Genomic DNA, 17,882 nt, shown 5'->3' on the forward strand with positions numbered 1-17,882 from the left:
TATAGTAACAAGCCCCAGCTGTAGTTTGTGTTGTAGGTAAACAGGACTCTATTCCTTATGGGGAGAACTGAGTTTACAAACCCACCTATAGTAACAAGCCCCAGCTATAGTGTGTGAGCTTTCACCAAGTTGTCTGGGCAACTGACATTCTGTGATTTCCTGTCTCCTGCATCTATGTCTGTGTGCAACCTCACATTCTCTGGGTTACATCATGGTGGCAACTATTCCTTGTATGTGCATTTAGCAAGGACTTGTGGCGTCATCTGTGCAGTTGGGATGTAATACACAGCACCGGGAAAAATTTAAAGACCACTGCACCTTTTACTTTCCTTTCCATAAAAGTTGAAAAGGAAAGTTTTGAGTGAGGAACAGAAGTGTTAAATTTGCAGTGGTCTTAATTTTAACCCTTCTGTTCCTCACTCAAAACCTTCCTTTTTGACTTTTTTGGAAAGGAAAGAAAAAGGTGCAGTGGTCTTTACATTTTTCTCTTAATGTTTTCCAGGGCTGTAATTTGGAACCTTGGCAATGTAAAATCAGAACAACTGTCTTGACACTAGTTAGTGTTGGTCTCTGAACTTTTTCTGAACACTTTTGATATAATGTAAATTTGTTCCTGTATAAACAATATAACCTGAAATAATTAACTGTTATGCTAACGACTGAAGACTTAATTATATACAGCTCTGGAAAATGTTTTTATGGACACAGATTAAGTTTGATAGTTTAAAGTAAGCACAGAGATTCACTGTTAATTATGCTTTTTCCCCCGTCTAGGACACACCGTGCCATTTATTCATTAAAATATTTTCTCCGACCTGTCATAATGAGCATTATTCACATAATTTAATCTGCCATGAACACTTAATTAGCCTAAACTAGAATTGCATAAGGCAGGGCTATTTAACTCAGATCCTGGAGGGCTAAAACACTGCTTTTAAAGAAGTTGATGAAAACTCTCTCAAAATTATTTCATCCCTCCAGAACCAGAGCTGAATTGCCCTGAAATAAGGCCCACTGAGATAGTACAGTAAAAAAGATTTAGAATCAGTTTAAATGCTCTTTAAACTGATTTTTTGTTTACATACACATGCTATGTTGAAAACTGAGCTTTCATTTTAATGCCTATGCTCCAGTCTGTGATTTGCAGCTGGTACACAGATAATATATAACGAAACAGTGATTTCTATGGAGCTGATCACCAGATTATGAGGGTTAAGCACAGGGTGGGGAAATCACTCCATGTAGTGCCAAACATCAATATTTACTACATCTTTGGTCACAACAAAGATGTAGTAAATTGGCAAAGATGTGCATTCATATTGGGAAAGTTCTTCTACTGTCATGACTGGTGCTCCTAGTTTTGCAGAACCATTTAGACAAAACACATTTTATATTTATAGGAAACAGGGATGTAGTGTGTGTGTGGCTTTGGGGGGGTGGAGCCACTGGGTTCAGTGTAGCAAGGTAGCATGGGTTCAAATCCGGTCAATTTAATAATACATAAAAATGCCTTTGAAGAAAAACAACAATAGCAAAACATAAATGTAGATATTGGAGTCAATTGTATCCACTGAACAATTAATTAGATTCACTGCAATGCACCAGACCAAGTCTGAATGTAGACAAAGCATTTCAACACTGTGAACTGCTCATATTTTCTTATGTAAACCAGGCAAACACAACCTATTTAGTAATTGTCTGTGTTCATCATGGCCCTGTCATAACAGAAAATGTTAGTCATGTTTATTAAAACTTAAAAAAAAGTGCTTTTGTCAATGGACGAGTCCTGGTAATCCCTCCCGGTTTCAGTCCGTTTTCCTCCATTTGCAACCAGATGATCACTACCCAGTCCTCAGCTAACTGGACAGCATTGTGACATAATTGACCCAAAGCCTTGGGGAACACTGGGAAGATTTCAGCTCCACTTTATTTAGTTGTACCTTGTGTATTAAACCTTCTAAGGGTCTGTTATCACGAAGAGTACCAGAGTAGTAATGCTGATGTCAGTAGCTTTATGGATCATCTTTGACAGGGGACCTGATCCCAGGTCAGCATTCCTTTTCTGTATTAGTTGTTGAATGCAGGCCCAAGCATCAGAATAGCAGGACTGCTTATTTGTGCAGCCTCACCACTGCTATAAATATGACCTAGAACATCTCTACTGGTATGGCCAATAATTAACTGCAGGTAAAAATCTGAGTTGGAGATTATTCTAGTAACATATGTTTACATTTTAGACATCCAGCAAAAGCTCTTATCCACAGCAACTTGCAGTTAGTGAATTCATCTTAATATAGCTTTGTGGGACAACCACACAACTCAGTGAAAATACAAAGTGAGTGCTAAAAAAGGTATGTGTGTGTGTGGCTATTTTAGTGGTTTTGGTTTTCATCAGTCTACCACAACTCTGGACAACAGGCCTACTCTCTAGTTGGACAAGGATGGTAAGAAAAAAATGCTATGAAGAATAGGACAGTAATTTTGGTGACATTTTTGCAAATTACAGAATTTATTATTTGCTAAATGCTAAATATAATTTAGGCTGCCTCTTACTTCCATAGACAAGGGATCACTACCCATCTCTCTATGGGTAGACATTAAAGTTTCCTCTTTAATGTCTACCCATGATTCCCAGTGTCAATATAAGCCTTGGGGGGAAAAACACAGTAAGATGTTAGTCCACTCTCCTAAAAAAAAGGGAATCTGTGTCCAATAAAAGCAGCCCTATCATCCAGAGTTTTGGAAGACTAATAAAAACCTGGGAAAAGAATAAAATGGCTGCCAAGATCAACAATGGATATCAAAAAAAAAAGAAAACTTACAGGGCGCACTTCTCCAGTTGTGTTAGTGTACTGCCGCGCGAGGCCGAAGTCTAACATGTAACACTTCCTTAAGGTAGAAGGCAGCCTTCCCATGGCGAAGTTCGACTGAAGAAAAAAGATTGTTCATTGAATTAGATGTTGTGTGGCTCAGTTGGTAAGAGTGTGGGGCTAGCAACACCAAGTAGCCATATCTCCCATACAGCTACCCATTCTTAAGGATATTGTTTGATGAAACAGTGGCTATATGACTGTTCAAGACACAACAGACTACTATTGTGCCCTTGAGGAAAGCCCTCAAGCCCTAACCTGCTCCAGGGATGCTGTTCTGTGGCTCCCTCAATGCTGCTTTCAGCAAAGTGTGTTTAGGATTGACAATCTGTGATTGTGATGATTGTGATGAAACAAACACATGGAAAATATGTTTTCTGATTCATATTTCTGTGAGCGCGTCCCCTCACAAATGCAACAGCAAATGGAATAATATCAGGGCCAATTCTAAAACACAGTGCTTAAAATTCTACACTGTTATACAAAAACAATCTGATTCAGCATGTACACATGGCTTTGGTCATAATTAATAATTATGTGCAATCCAGTGCGTGTTTTAAAACTGCAACTAATTACCCTCCCAATTACGCAACATGGTATGTGGCGCTGCATGCAAAATAAATGTCTGCAGCTGTATGTTTATATCTGTTAAGTACCGGCTTGATGTCTCGATGCAGGAAGCCCACAGAGTGTATGGCCTCTATGGACTCCAGGATCTGTTTTCCCAGGCGGAGGGTCGTGCTCATGGTGAAGGTCCCCCGCGGCTGGCTCCTCCTCAGGTCTGCCAAATTGCGTCCCTGCTCCACCCCCCAAAACAAAAACAAACGCTCTGAGGTGAAGTTCTATGCACATCACCCGTCCATCATTCCCAACCATAATCATTTTGAAGGTAAAATGCTAAACTGATCGTAATCAATATATACGGGCTACTTCACCCTCCTCCGGTAAACATACACAAATTACTGGATGTAACGTCTACTCCGCGTGGCACAGCGGCTCCTCTTCCTATCCGGCGCTCCACCTGGCCTGTGTACTAACCACCGGCAGGAGAGTGATGGCAGCAGCGCATCCCAAGGACGCACCTGTTTCCAATCACTGTTTAGTTGTGTTTAGATTCTAACTGTTCACTTTCTGCAACTCACGGATTATTGTCACTATCGTGTTGGGGCCGTTCTTGCCTTGACCAAAAGATTTACAAAACTAAGAATTATCATTGCTCATTTTGTTTCCTTCCTTTTTTGCCTCACTTTTACCCACTTGCTACACTCGCAACGTTTTAAGCCACTTTGTCACAGTAAACTGAAATGAATGATTTGTCTTGAATATGTAGTCTGTCCCATGTTTCACTATGATTTCTAGAGTTACGAATACAACGCTTAGTTTCAATTTAATGGAAACATTAGAGAAGTATTGAACTACATTTTATTAAATATCGGTCATTGGCTTGGCTGATGTTATCACAGCGTATTCAGTGTTTCAGGTAATGTGAATTCTGCACTGCATATACAAACCTTTTGTAATGATGGATTTGATCAACCCTGTCAATAAGTCATGCAGTGTCAACAATTTACACCACAGTTCCGTAATTGCCTTGTAGTATGTGTCCCAAATGATAAGGATATTGCCTTTTGATTCAGGTTTCTTTATCTTTGTGGAAGAAGCCTTTGAAAAACGTGTTAAGGTCACACGTAAAACACTGTGTAAAATACTTCTACCTGGCACAAAAAGGGTCCTACCTGGAACCAGGACCCAAAAAACAATAGGTTTTAGATAACAAAATTCAGCATGCAGCATAGCTGATGAAGCTGGATCATATAACACATGACTCAATATCATTATTATCCTTCTTCCGTATGTGCTTTGTCAGCCTCTAACCAGCCGCTGCCTATGAATAATTGAATAGGTTAATACTGCATATTTGCAAAGGCTTCATCTTTCACAATGCCCCACGCTCTACAAAGCCCACTTCTTTACAAAATAAAGTTTCATATTCTGACAGAAGGATTTTTAGGGGAGGGTGGTCAACCTTTATAAAAAGCAAAGGTCAGCATCTTACCTGAAGTTGCATGACCACGTAGTTGAATTTGTCATTCCTCCCACACCCAATAAACTTGCACACATGGTTTTTACCTACAAAAAGAAATACATATTGTACGAAATGTATCTCAAATGCACAAATGTCAGAAATAGCCCATTTCACTTGAAGTTACATACTATGGATATTCCAGTTATGACAGGGATATGGTAAGATGAAATTGAAATGAACCCAGCAGAGGAACACTGTAAATCGATACAAATATCTTAAGATCAGTCATGCTGACACTCAATGCCGGAGGAAAACAAAGCAGAAGAGATATTCTTACAGCACCATGTCTCAGGACTGTACTTTTTATAGCTTCTCTCTTTCTCTAGAATGAAACCTAGGAAGAAATATTAACAAATAGAACTGAACACATTAATGAGCTGGGCATGACTTGTTTGCCAGTCTGACTTTTCTTTTAAGGTAATTCCTATTATGGATGTTTGGTTGGGCAAAGATCAGGGTTTGTAATCATACACTGTTAATAATTTACCAGAGTACCTTGTGAACCTGTGAGTACCAAACAATTTGATATTCCTTGTAGGCAGATTCTGCAATATGAAGTCTGCTCATAGAAATCAACAAAAACAAGCATACATTGAATGATGTTGAACTGCAGAGTTTCTTTAATATGTACATAGAAATATAAATGTACATTACTGCCCAAATATTTGCTTCTTTTAATACACAGAAATCCATCATGTCGCCTTGGGTGAGAGTCACAGAGCTTTCCAGATGACATTTGTCGTCATGTTATGTTGATGACTCTGAGCCAAAGTGAATCACTTGTCACACTTGCACATTGATGTGCCTACTCGAGAAGGAGTTTGTCTCTCCCCAGTGTGCCAGGCACGTGAAGGCCATCACGTTTAACACGTTAGTGCTGCCTCACCCAACCGGCAAAAAACATGCAGTGAGTCACAACCGCTCATCTACATGAAGTCATATATGGTTACGGCCGAATTAAATGACACAGTCAGAGACAAAAGATTGGCTCTATATGTTCACTTTTTTGGAAGTTGCTGGGACTAGGCAAACAAGCATTAAGTGCTGTTAAGATGTTTCTTTGGTTTACGGGCACAATTATAAGATATTAGATTTTCGGGACCTCTACTTGTTCCAGATGTATAACTAACATGTAAAAAGTTAAATGTTGTTTATTATGCCTAAAATGTTTAAAGGTCTTTACATGAGTGGAGCACCGTTGCAATTTTACAATATATACATTTTACAGAGATCAAATTCCATCAATCAATAGTAACTTGAGAAATGATTAACAGTTTACTAGATGAACTATTGATTCATGTTTTCAAAGCTACTGTCAGACATGCTTTTAGTGGATCTAAAACAGCGGCGGTTAGGGAAACCAGTAGAGACATTTGTTCACTTGCTTGGCCCTCAAGGAAAAGATTCAAAGGCCATTATTCAAACAGCACACCAAAATGCAAAAAGAAAAGCAGATATGCTTATAAACTGCAGCAATGACCCACTAAATAAGACCAGGTAGAACTGAGACAGTTAATAAAATGAATGCAGAGCAGACAGAGAGCATTTGTAGATCCAGCCGCTCTGTGTAAAGCTCATAATTACCAAAGTAATTTAATTGGCTGTTTAGACGTTGATCACAGCACATATGGCTCTGCTGCCTTCTGGGCTTGAAATCGGTATGCTACTTGAGTGGTTATGATGACAGTGTGAGAGTCAATTCGTCTTCCCTTTGTTTCACTGTCTTAGTGGACACCAAAAGCAGTAACCTCCGTATATTGTGCTGTTATGGGCATGCATGACATAAATAATCAGCTGACCAAGCATAAGTGAAAGGCTACATTTGAGTAATTTATAGTTATTATAGTTATTTAGCAGATCATCTAGAGCAAGCTATCATCCAGAGCAACATACAGTTTAGTGGTGAATGCATACATGTTTTATACTGTCTTAGTACCCAGGGAAATGCTTTGTGAGCACTAATCTCTACTAAATGAGATACACAGGACATTAAGTAATGCTGCATAATAATCTATATAGACAGGACACGTGCCTGACTACAGGTGTAAGATCCTCATATGATCAAGAAGATAATCATGCAGCAACAGAACATTTTAAATATTGATTCCAATGTATTTTCATTTGTTTTGTCATATTTTATCATATATTTTCTGATCTGGGCAAATTAAGACTGAAATGTAAAAGTGGTAATTACAAACTTTGTAGCATCTTTAAACCTTGAATAAACTAAAAGTCTACATTATCTACCATATAGAAGAAAACCTACAATAAAAGTATAAGATCCTTACTAACGTATTTAATGTAGCTAACTGAAACCTTTTTGTTATGACTACATCACAATATATATTGACACATTGTGGAAGATTGGTAAACACAAAATGGCTCCCAGAGTGGTAACACCATTCAGCTCATTGAAACAACTAGCAGAAAGGCCCAAAATGGCCACCACAATGGGTCCTTACCCTGCAGTTTCTTCAGAACAGCCACCTCCATCTTCAGGACCTGTTTGGGCTGCTGGGCCGACTCCACCTTCAAAGCCACATTCTCCCGCGTCAGTAGGTCCAGTGCTTCATATATCTCCCCAAAACCTCCACCTCCGATTTTCTTCAGCTGAAAAGGTTGAGGGCGAAAAGTGGAAAAAACAAGATTATACTAGTGTTATTGAAAAGCTACCTTGAATAATGAAGAAAATTCACTGCGCAAACTTTTCTCGTGTGATGAATTCCATGGACGATTACATTAGTTATTATGTGACCACAAGACATGAAATAACGTCTTCCAAATAATTTTGCTCCCTGGTTAGACAGATACCACACCTATTTGTGCTCTTTTTCAAATAAAATTAGTTGACAAGATGAGTTTTCCATATTGTACATAGAAGACATCAAAACTATTTAATAACACATGGAATCTTGTTGCAACCAAAAAAGTTTTACAAATATTAAAATACGTTTCTATATTGTGCATTCCTCAAACTAGTCATTTTCATCATAGTGCTTAATGTTTTTTTTTTGACTGCACATCAAATTTTTTAAATTTTCCTGATCGATAAATTATGTCTTAAAGTAATGATGGACTATTGTTTCTCTTTGGTTAGCGGTTCTTGCCATAATATGGACTACTAATGACATAATGACATAATGATGGTCTTCTGTACAGCAACCCTACCTTGTCACAACACAACTGATTGGCTCTGATTCAAAACTGATTGAATTAAGAAGAAAATAAAATCCACCAATTATCTTTCAACAAAGCACACCTGTTAAGTGAAATGCATTCCAGGTGATACCTCAGGTGAAGCTGGTTGAGACAATGCAAAGATTGTGCAAAGCTGTCATCAAGGCAAAAGGTGGTTACTTTGAATAATCTAAAATATGAATGTATTTTGATTTGTTTGACACTTTTTGTTTACTATACGATTCCATGTGTGTTATTACATAGATTTGTTCTCCTTACTTTTATTCCACAATGTGAAACATTTTCAAAATAAAGAAATGCCTATGAATGAGTAAGTAACTTTTGACTGGTACTGTAAGTGCTTTGAACAAACCAATTATGACCTGATCATGACAGCCAAGTGCCGAAGACGAATATTGACTAGCCATGTGCAAAACACCCTCCACTTTCTTTCTCAGCTTTTTGGCTGATTAAACCTGTCGAGCTGTGATTGGTAATGACAGAGTGGTCCAAATGATCAGCATCAAAAGCAAAGGAACTGTGGCTGTTACGCAATCACTTCCTAACTGAGACAAATGCATGAAGCTGCTTATAATATACAAATAAAGGCACAGTTCACTATTAAAACTATTCAAAGGAACAGATCAATCCCCAAAATCGAATTCTGTTGAATATGAATACTGCCCAAACAACATTACTGATTCAAATCAACACTCTGTTCTGTATACGGGAGTACACTTATGAACTAAATCCTTGTCTGAATACCAAATGAATAGAATAATTTGGTAATGGATTGTGCAATGAATTACAGTGCAATTCATTACCATTTAAGATGGATGAAAGCCAGCATATTTTCAGAATCTATTTTGCTTCAAATATATAAAAGCACCTGACACTTAATCTGCTTAACTTCAATGTATTTAGATTTGGAAAGTAAATTATTCCTTTTACAAAATCTAATTGTATTGGTCACACTCGCAGGTTAGCAGATTCTGCAGCGGGTTCAGCAAAATGCTTGTGGTACTGGCTCCTGACAGTGCACTAGGATATCAAACAAATACTCAAACAAAGAAATATTGACGTCAAGAAATATTAGAAATAATTCTGTTAACAATATAATTAAGACTGTATTGGTTTTATATCACGGACTACACCAAGACAAAACATTTTTACCCAGTTTTTTTCTTCACACCCCATTTTCGTTAGATCTAATTGGCATATTTTGCCCTGCCTCATCACAACATCTCTCTGCAGATTCAGGAAAGTCAGAGATTGAGACCTGCATTCCCGGAAGAACATCTCGCCAAGATGCTCATATTCTTATCACACCACTTGCTCAATAAGGATGTACTTGCAAGCACAGACATGCTTGCAGGAGATTAAATGCACAGGCCAAAAACCCAGAATCAGCATGCAATTACCTGACCTGCCACAAGGAGTCAGTAGATCATGACAAGGCGAGGCAAACTTGTCTGACCCCGAAGTTGTGTCAACACATACTCACCACTTTCCATCTGTCCTTAACCATGCAGTTTGGCGGCAGTATGTCAGCTGTCTCCCCGGCTCCATTCATATTGGCGTGGTCTTGGAGGGCTGGCACTAGACACTGCATCTGCCAGTTTGCCAGAACGCGAGCAGCTCCCAACTTAAACGTGCCATTTATCTGGAAAGGGGTATTCAATAGGAAATAGATCTTTACAAGTCAGTCTTCTTCATTTCCTTTTTACACAATGGCCCCTGCATCATACAACATACTCAAAAGCAAATGGCGAAAGTCAAGGTTTTCCTATAAAGCCATTGCATTTTTAAGCTTAGGCCATTTAAATGTAGGAGAAAACAAAAAAGATTTTTGCTGTCAGGGTTATCTTATGAAGCCATTCCTTTTGTTAGCTTTAGCCACTGATGTGTATTTCAAAACAAACATGGTATTTGCGGACTGTGCAAATGCCATGCTTATACTGAGAGCTGGTTAGTAATGACAGTTGTAGTTTGACACCTAGATTGTCCTGAAACAAACAGTACTACATACTCTGTGTCTCAAGTGAACACTAGGCAAAATAAGCATTTTGGTAAATGGTAGAGGTACATCAACAATGAATACTAAATGTCCTTTATCTGAATAACATTAATTAGAGTTTAAATACTTATTTATAATACTATCAACACTTGAAGAACCGTATTACACTCTTTTTGAGCAAAGTTTTGTACAAAACCTTGTACAGTGCCCTCCGGTGCCCTCCAATAAGTGGCACCCTTAGTAAAGATGAACAAAGGCTATGATAATATGTTAATTAATCAGTTTAATGTTTCAGTCAAAATATGAGAGAAATCTAACCTAGAATTGAGGCAAATTGTTCAACAAGAAAACAAATTCTTAATAAAGGAAAATTAGGAACTATTATGTGGGGTATAAATATGAGGTGACCCATGCCAAACTGCCTTTGGCTGCACTCCAAACACAAAGTAGACTAATGAGGTTGGAATCTGACACAAAAATGAAGCTGTGTTAATTACATTTGAGAGGTTGCGGCATTACATATGTGACTAGTTTGCACTGAATTATGAGTGATATCCTCCCTGCCAGTAAGCAAAGTTCTTCACTCGTCCCCTCAAGCTAAATCAAGAATGGAGGAGGCAGCACTTGTCTGAAAGGTCAGAAAGTACACCTATACAAAGAAACAAAAGGTTGCTGTTAGGCAATGGCAATATAAAAAATATTATTGCTACACTCCTGAAAATATCCATCTCCACAATTTTAGAGGTTTAAATCAACTAATCCTGTGTTTAACCTGCCGGGAAGAGGATGCAAGTACATTCTGCACCCATGCACAGTGAGGAGGATGGTTTGAAAGGTATGAAATTGTCCAAAGACCATAGTTAGATAATTCCAGAACTTGGTAGAATCTTGGGGTCACCACTGTCTCAAAACTTACAATAAGATGCCCACTTCATACCAACAAGCTATTTGGATGTCTTGCAAGAACGATTAGAATCAGGTTTCGTTTGAGATAAAAATTTACCTTTTTAGCCCTAACACCAGAGGTGAGTTTGGCGTATAAACAGTGATGGTAATGCGGAAAATAACATATTCCTCATTAGAACATGTGGATATGTGATGATGTGGGCAGGGCTGTCACAAATATTACATAACTGCCTAATCGTTAAAACTAAAATTTGATTATTGTGATAGCCTAGTTGTGGGGCCATTTTGTTTCCAAACAAATTGGGAATCTTTTTAGGATACATGCTATTGTGGATTCTGTTTGGAGGCCAAAACTACACTTTCTTTCAGTTACTAAAGTCTTAGATCTTTGAGTTCAGCTCATGATAAATTAGGGCAAAAACAAGTGTTGCGTTTATAATTTTGTTCAGTGTAGGTTGTGGTTGGATCTTTCAGCAGTACAATGATCCAAAGCATTCCTCCAGATCCACACAAAAAAGGATCACTGGCCCCAGAATCAATCTTTTGCAATGGCCATCCCAGTCTGCTGGGATGGCCATTTAAAAGCTGTTTAAAAGCTGTGGGGTGAGCTGAAGAGAAGAGTCCAGAAATCAAGACTCTGGAGAGATTCTAAATGAATTAATGGTAGTCTCAGAGCCCTTGCTATGTGTTCTCCAACAAAAAAGTCCAACACACAACTTATATCTTGGCATACATGTATTTTTTAACAATTAAAAACACTTCCATCTCATTTAAATGTTATAGATCTCTCAGATGTTGAGTGTAAGATTCAGCCGATAAACAACAATAGCCTTTTTTGTTTATCTTTACCAAGGGTGTCAATAATTGTGGAAGGCACTGTATGTAACAAGGTATATAAACAGTTTACCTATAATGTACCTATATCATTTCTGTCTGATAAGATTTAATCACACCTGACCTACTATAAATCAGGACCATATCCACTGTTAGTCATAAACAGGTAATTGACAATGCATCTTTGCATGAATAGTAAATGAATATACTAGGGGGCATAAGTTGGCCACTAACGTTCTGGTTGTAAACTCGTTGTTTCTTTTAGTTGAAAGTATGTCCGATGACTAGATTACAACTAACTAATATCTTCTTTGTGAAGAGATCAAGGCATATCCAGGAAAAAACAAAGATTTGGCAAAATGTCCTATACAACAATGCTAATTGTTGTTTAAACCGGTCTTGCCAGCTGAAACAGATGCTTCCTAAATTTGACTTCATCAAACAATATCTGAAAAATTACTTCTTATAGCTTGTTACATTTGCCTATTAACTATCTCAGACAACAATACGTTTCGGTTTCAAAATGTTAAACTAATATTAACTTTTAGACTATAGATCTGGCAGCTCTACCTACAGATTAAAATTATTAGGCCAGTAACTGAAAGAAAGCTGGTTTGAATCCCAACCTGACAAGGACAGGGTAGGTGTGTGCCCTTGAGCAAGGAACTTGACACAATATTTTCCTGTAAATTGCTCAGGATTAAAACATCTGCAAAATGACTAAAGTTTTTGTTGAAAATATTATCATTCTGGGAAAACAATACTGGATCTGAGAAGTAGTAGGTACCAAACCCATGCTAATCTGCGTGCAGGGCCACAGATCATTAGTTATGCATGCACAGCCCAGCTCAATTAAAGATGTGTGTTTCTGTGTGTGTGTGTGTGTGGGGGAGGTTTTTAGTCATGCCTAGGCCAGTAGAGAGAGAGATTGTGTGCATTATGCCACACATTAGTTGGCTGAGAGAAAGACAAAATGCAATAGAACACATAAAAAATGTTTAGTCAGGGTGTGTGTCTGTGAGGGCGGTATTGTCAGTGCTTATGGTATTTGAGCAAGATTTGTCAATGCACCTGGCCCAGTTCCCAACATTTGCATTACTTTGGCGGGAAGCATGTGAATGGATGCTGTGTCAGTGAACGTGCCAATGTTGTCAAATGGATACAAAGACAGGACAGAAAGGAAGACCAGACTTAGAGAAAGGCTCTCATAATTCTTCTGATTCTGCCTCCCGCTTGCACCAACCCATCTGCATCCAGAAACAATTTGCCTGTGAGATCTCTTGTGCAGGGCAGCAGCAATAAAAAGACCAGAGGGGGCCTGCGCCGATCAAAATATTTTGGGGGCATTTCTCTAAGTCAGATATCTCCTTTCTGTACAGTTTCTGGTGATTCTCATAGCACAGCAAGATTACAGGCAAGCTCACACTGCAAATGTAGCAACTTGGGCCGTGTACAGTAGGGAAACGTTGAGGAACATTACAGATAGAAATGTAATGAATAAAGATAACGTGACTCCTTATTCAACATATCAGACATGCAGATTTATTCTCCCTAACATTGTATCTAACATATTCCATCTGAATGACCTGTAAACATTGCACCCTGCTGAACGCAGCCCATGCTTTTTTATTGGACTTGCTCTAAACCCCAAAACAGCTGGCAATATTGCAAGTAGTTCAAGTGAAGGTAAAACAGAAGTACTGAATCAAACCAATAAGCATTCAGACTCATAAAACAAGGAAGAAAGGGGTTCAGGGAGCATTTCCTCTCTTGGCATCCTCTACACAACCTCCATATTAACTTCCACAATTTACCGAATGGATATAGAATCATTCTTTTTTTTTTTACCTTCAATTACTAAAGGGATACTAAAATATTGGTTTCAGTGTCCATAAACTGCTTACAGAATAAGGATACAAAATTGTAACTTTGTCAATTTCAGCAAATAATCCATTCAGTCCTAATTTATCACTTTGTAAGTATGACTTACTAATAATAACCAGAAAAAGATAGCTGCTGACCAGCAGCCATTGAGGCTGCTCATCAGCATGACATCCTACAAGATTGTATAAATTAGACTCAAATGGATAGTTTGAGATTTTTTCAAAGAAACCCTTCATTTTTTCCCCAAATAACGCATGCATTAGATTTTGTCTGAGTACAGTTTTGAATAAAGTAGAGTTATAGCATTAGCAAAAATGCTGTTCCCATTGACTTGAAAGCATTTTGCTAAAGTGATTCAGCCACTTCATAAGTGCTAGAATTAATCTTCTAAACTGTACACTGAGAGATACAAGTGGTATCATCAAGTTCATCTGACAGTGGGGAAGTAGGTAAAGGGCTTTAATGCCAAAATCCTGAAGTATCCCTTTAATGTTGTGGGGTTGAAGATAGGAGCATACTCGCTTTATAAAAATGATGATACTTAGGCCATCTTGGCAGGTATTACGACAGATTCTGCTCATGTAGGAAACACTTCAAGCCTGTCCCGCCCTTCAGGTGTATTTCAATAAAAATCGTGGAAAAGTAAAATTATATCAGCGTCATCATAGTCCTTTTTTCACTGGGCTATGACAGGTCAGAGATCAGTTGCCAATAGCAAAAAGCAAAACATTGGGGAAGTGCAGATAGTGAAAATAATAAGACTTGATAGACCCCTATGAAATCTATAACACAACTAAATGTGTGTTTTCTGTCCTTCATCTATCAATCACTTTACAAAGGTCTTAATAGTGAGGGGTGCTATTTTGCAAAAAAGCCAAGGGTTTGCATTCAAGTTGTCCAGAACTATAAAAGCGAAATCATGAAATTTCCTTGAAATCCGCGAAGGAAGACGCGACAGCCATTTTGTGTTCAAACTGGTGGGTAAAAGTGCAGCCGCATTTCCAAGGGAACTTTCGAAAAACACATAAACCTCTCACCATATTTACAACCTCTTCAAAAACCTTACGTCTGAGAAAAAAATCCTGAACTTGGCCAATTTAGTCGATGCCAAAACCTTCCTTTGTTAGCCTACAAGCCAAAAATAAATACAAAATACAAAGAGGATTGTTACAACTGCCTCCACAACCAAAACAAGGATATTTATGATAAGTATATATTTATATAGAAACTGATGTTTATGAGAATTCAGGTATGAGTAGACAATGAAATGACATGAAATGACAAACTATACACAACTACACACACAAACAATAGAATGTAATACTTTAGCACAACATCCATAAACAGGGAGGATTAGATTAGCTACAAGACATACTGTACATTATATGATGATGGACTGAGCATTTTTGAATATTTTAATTATGTTAAAAAAAACAATGGCATTTTACCTTGTAAAAAGTATTAAATCCTTTTTGTTTTTAAATCAACTCATTTGTTTTTGCTCCTAGATATATCTGAGAGCATATGTCATCAAAAAGGCCTTATCCAAGCCATTGTTGAACTAGAATCAATGAAAAGTAGGAACAACTGCTAAAATCTGAGATTATTCTCAAAGTAATTTGGAATAGCCTTGTAATCTTGTAAATATATTGTCTTACTTTTGAAGAAATGGAAATTGTATTTTGGTTCTAATTAGTTTTTTGATTGCTTAATGTGCGATATTGATGTGCTCAATGTGCTACAGTATAAATGCTACACTGTAAGTGTAGTACAACTCTGTAGGTCTATCTCCACCTAAAGACATTTCTGTCCATTTTACAAACCACTTATGACTCGACCTGCGCCTGGAGCAAGTTATAAGGTCTTTGCTCTCCCTTGGCTTTGAGACATTGTAAATCCTCTTGAAAATGTAAAATAAAACATTATATATTTCCCATTTAATTAAACTGTTTTGTTTACTAAAATGTACACGTTAGAACTTATTGTATGCATTATAGAAACTACTGAAGAGTAAAAAGTGTGCTTGTCCTATGTGTAGAGGTGTAGTGATGTTTTGCTAAACTAATTGATTGTATAGACTGGTAAAAAACTAAGAATGCTATTCAAATACCTTTTTGCTGTTATGTTGTTCAGTTTTGTCAATTGTGTTGCCACACTTGAAATCAGTTGTTGCACTGAATCTTAAGCATTCTCTGATAAATACTATATAATATATAATATAAAAATATGTACTAATATTTAAGGAATGTTGTGTCATTTGGTGACACTTGGAAACTTGGCATTAAGTTAAATTGTGAGCAAATTGATTGATGATTGGTTATTTATATTTCAAGAATTGGTGATCTAAGAAATCTTAATTAACCTAAAGTGTCTCCTCGGTATTTCCATCATTGTTGTTAATAGTGGCACAATAAAATATTCTCCAAAATGCCATGCCCAAATGCCACGATAACGCCCGACCAGCCTAGGTTCCAATAACGCATGACCGGCCTAGGCCTACGGATATAGGTAACAGTTCGGAGATGTCATGACGCACATTACCTGGTGCAGAAACGGCACGTTAGTCTTTTCCGTCTTTTAGGAATCTTCATTTGGGATATTAAGGGGGCACAAGACGTCCTTTGACAAGCAGTAACTCCACTGCTACAGATATGGACTTAATAATAACATTTCCCAGAAATCCATTGCGTTAACTTTTGAAAGGCCCATACAAATATCAACTTCATTATCCGACGACAAATTAAACGTACTTCGCAGTAAATGCATTTCGCAGTAAATTATTCCAAGCAAACCCCCAAAAAGAAAAATGCAAGATATTATTAAAAATACACATAAATCTATTCTGTATTAGCTGTCAGGCAAGGCGATTCCTATGATTGAAAACTGCATTGTACATGTGTAGGCTTGGCATCAATGCACAATACAATACATTATTGTCTATCATCATCCAGGTATGGATCAAAATCCGAAAAAAAACTTCTCTGAGCCAACGTTTTGTCTTATCAGTTAATGTCTCGGTTTATAGAAGACATGCGGTTACATTCCCTGTAACGCCACGGTTTCGGTCCATCCCACTCCACAGTTTTTGTCCGCACTGCAGCGTAGACTCATGCTTGAAAAGAGACCCACCTATTACTACCGCATTTATGGCGACAGGTGGCGCACCATACACTATAAAGATTGTGGAAGAAATCACATCAGGCTTGTCCCACCTTATAAGTATTTTACCCCAATGACAGTCCGTTTCTACTCCTCGCGCGTAATTGGAGGAACTGTCAGCCTATCTAATCTTACAATAATATTAAAACTGTTAATGGAATGTGTTTAAAATAAGTGTCCAATTAACCATTCTATATAAAAAGGAATACAATTCATCTTAATATTTAAGCAAAAACGTGGGATTACAATCCCCAAAATGAAACAAATAACTCGAAAATGCCAGCGATTAACCTGATCATACTAAAAAATGCATCGTACTTGGCCGACTGCTATTAACTGGCCATTAAATGTATACCTTTATTCAAACTATATTCTACTGCAAAACACATTTCCTAACCAGCCACCCAGGCCTTCCGTATACAGACATACACAATAGGTTTTAGGCAGCAATATGTAATCTATCAAAAATGGCGAATGGAAATACAGTAACAGAAAAGCGTTTATTCTTACCTTATTCTCTTCCGCCGAGATGACATTAAAGCCTGGAAGACTTTGACGAGGCGCATGTTTTCGCCTCTATGGTTAAAACCATTTCAGGAGGGGCGCCCCATGTACCACCATTTCTACGGTAGCATCCTCCTCCTTACCTCCATTCCTGTCCCCAGCATCAGCATCATTTACCAGCCACCAACCACTACCTCAATTCGCGGATCCTCTTCTTCTGTTTCCAGCGTTGTAAGGGTGACAAGTCACATAACGCCGCCTACTGAAGCGGAGAGGAAATGTTGAGACTTGGACGCCAATTTAGACCAATGTTAAAAGTGTCCGCATAGCTACTGAATGGTTAATAAATATGACAAATTAAAAGGATAAACGTTTTATGTGTTTTTTTCAGTTGTATATTTTTATAAATACTTATCCGGGTTTCACTAAAAACATGGCATTTTAC

At 37.8% G+C, this 17,882-nt stretch overlaps 1 protein-coding gene across 5 annotated transcripts in view; it reads right to left on the reverse strand.

Moving 5' to 3' along the window:
• Positions 1-17,647, reverse strand: part of ttbk1a (tau tubulin kinase 1a) — a 57,944-nt gene extending 40,297 nt beyond the window's left edge. The window contains exons 1-7 of one of the 5 annotated variants that reach the window (XM_034294156.1): positions 17,444-17,646; positions 14,812-14,902; positions 9,638-9,796; positions 7,419-7,566; positions 4,927-5,000; positions 3,527-3,667; positions 2,823-2,927 (exon numbers count right to left, since the gene is read on the reverse strand). In XM_034294156.1, the coding sequence (XP_034150047.1) occupies positions 2,823-2,927; positions 3,527-3,667; positions 4,927-5,000; positions 7,419-7,566; positions 9,638-9,796; positions 14,812-14,814 (630 nt within the window). In that variant the 5' untranslated portion in view covers positions 14,815-14,902; positions 17,444-17,646. Of the gene's footprint in view, positions 1-2,822; positions 2,928-3,526; positions 3,671-4,926; positions 5,001-7,418; positions 7,567-9,637; positions 9,797-14,811; positions 14,903-16,315; positions 16,911-17,443 lie in introns of those variants that run through there. The other 4 variants (XM_034294155.1, XM_020049869.3, XM_010898574.4 and 1 more) reach the window with 4 other exon arrangements.
• Positions 17,648-17,882: the final 235 nt, after the last annotated feature.

This window comes from Esox lucius, chromosome 9, assembly GCF_011004845.1.
Source record: "Esox lucius isolate fEsoLuc1 chromosome 9, fEsoLuc1.pri, whole genome shotgun sequence".
NCBI classification, from domain to species: Eukaryota; Metazoa; Chordata; class Actinopteri; order Esociformes; family Esocidae; genus Esox; species Esox lucius.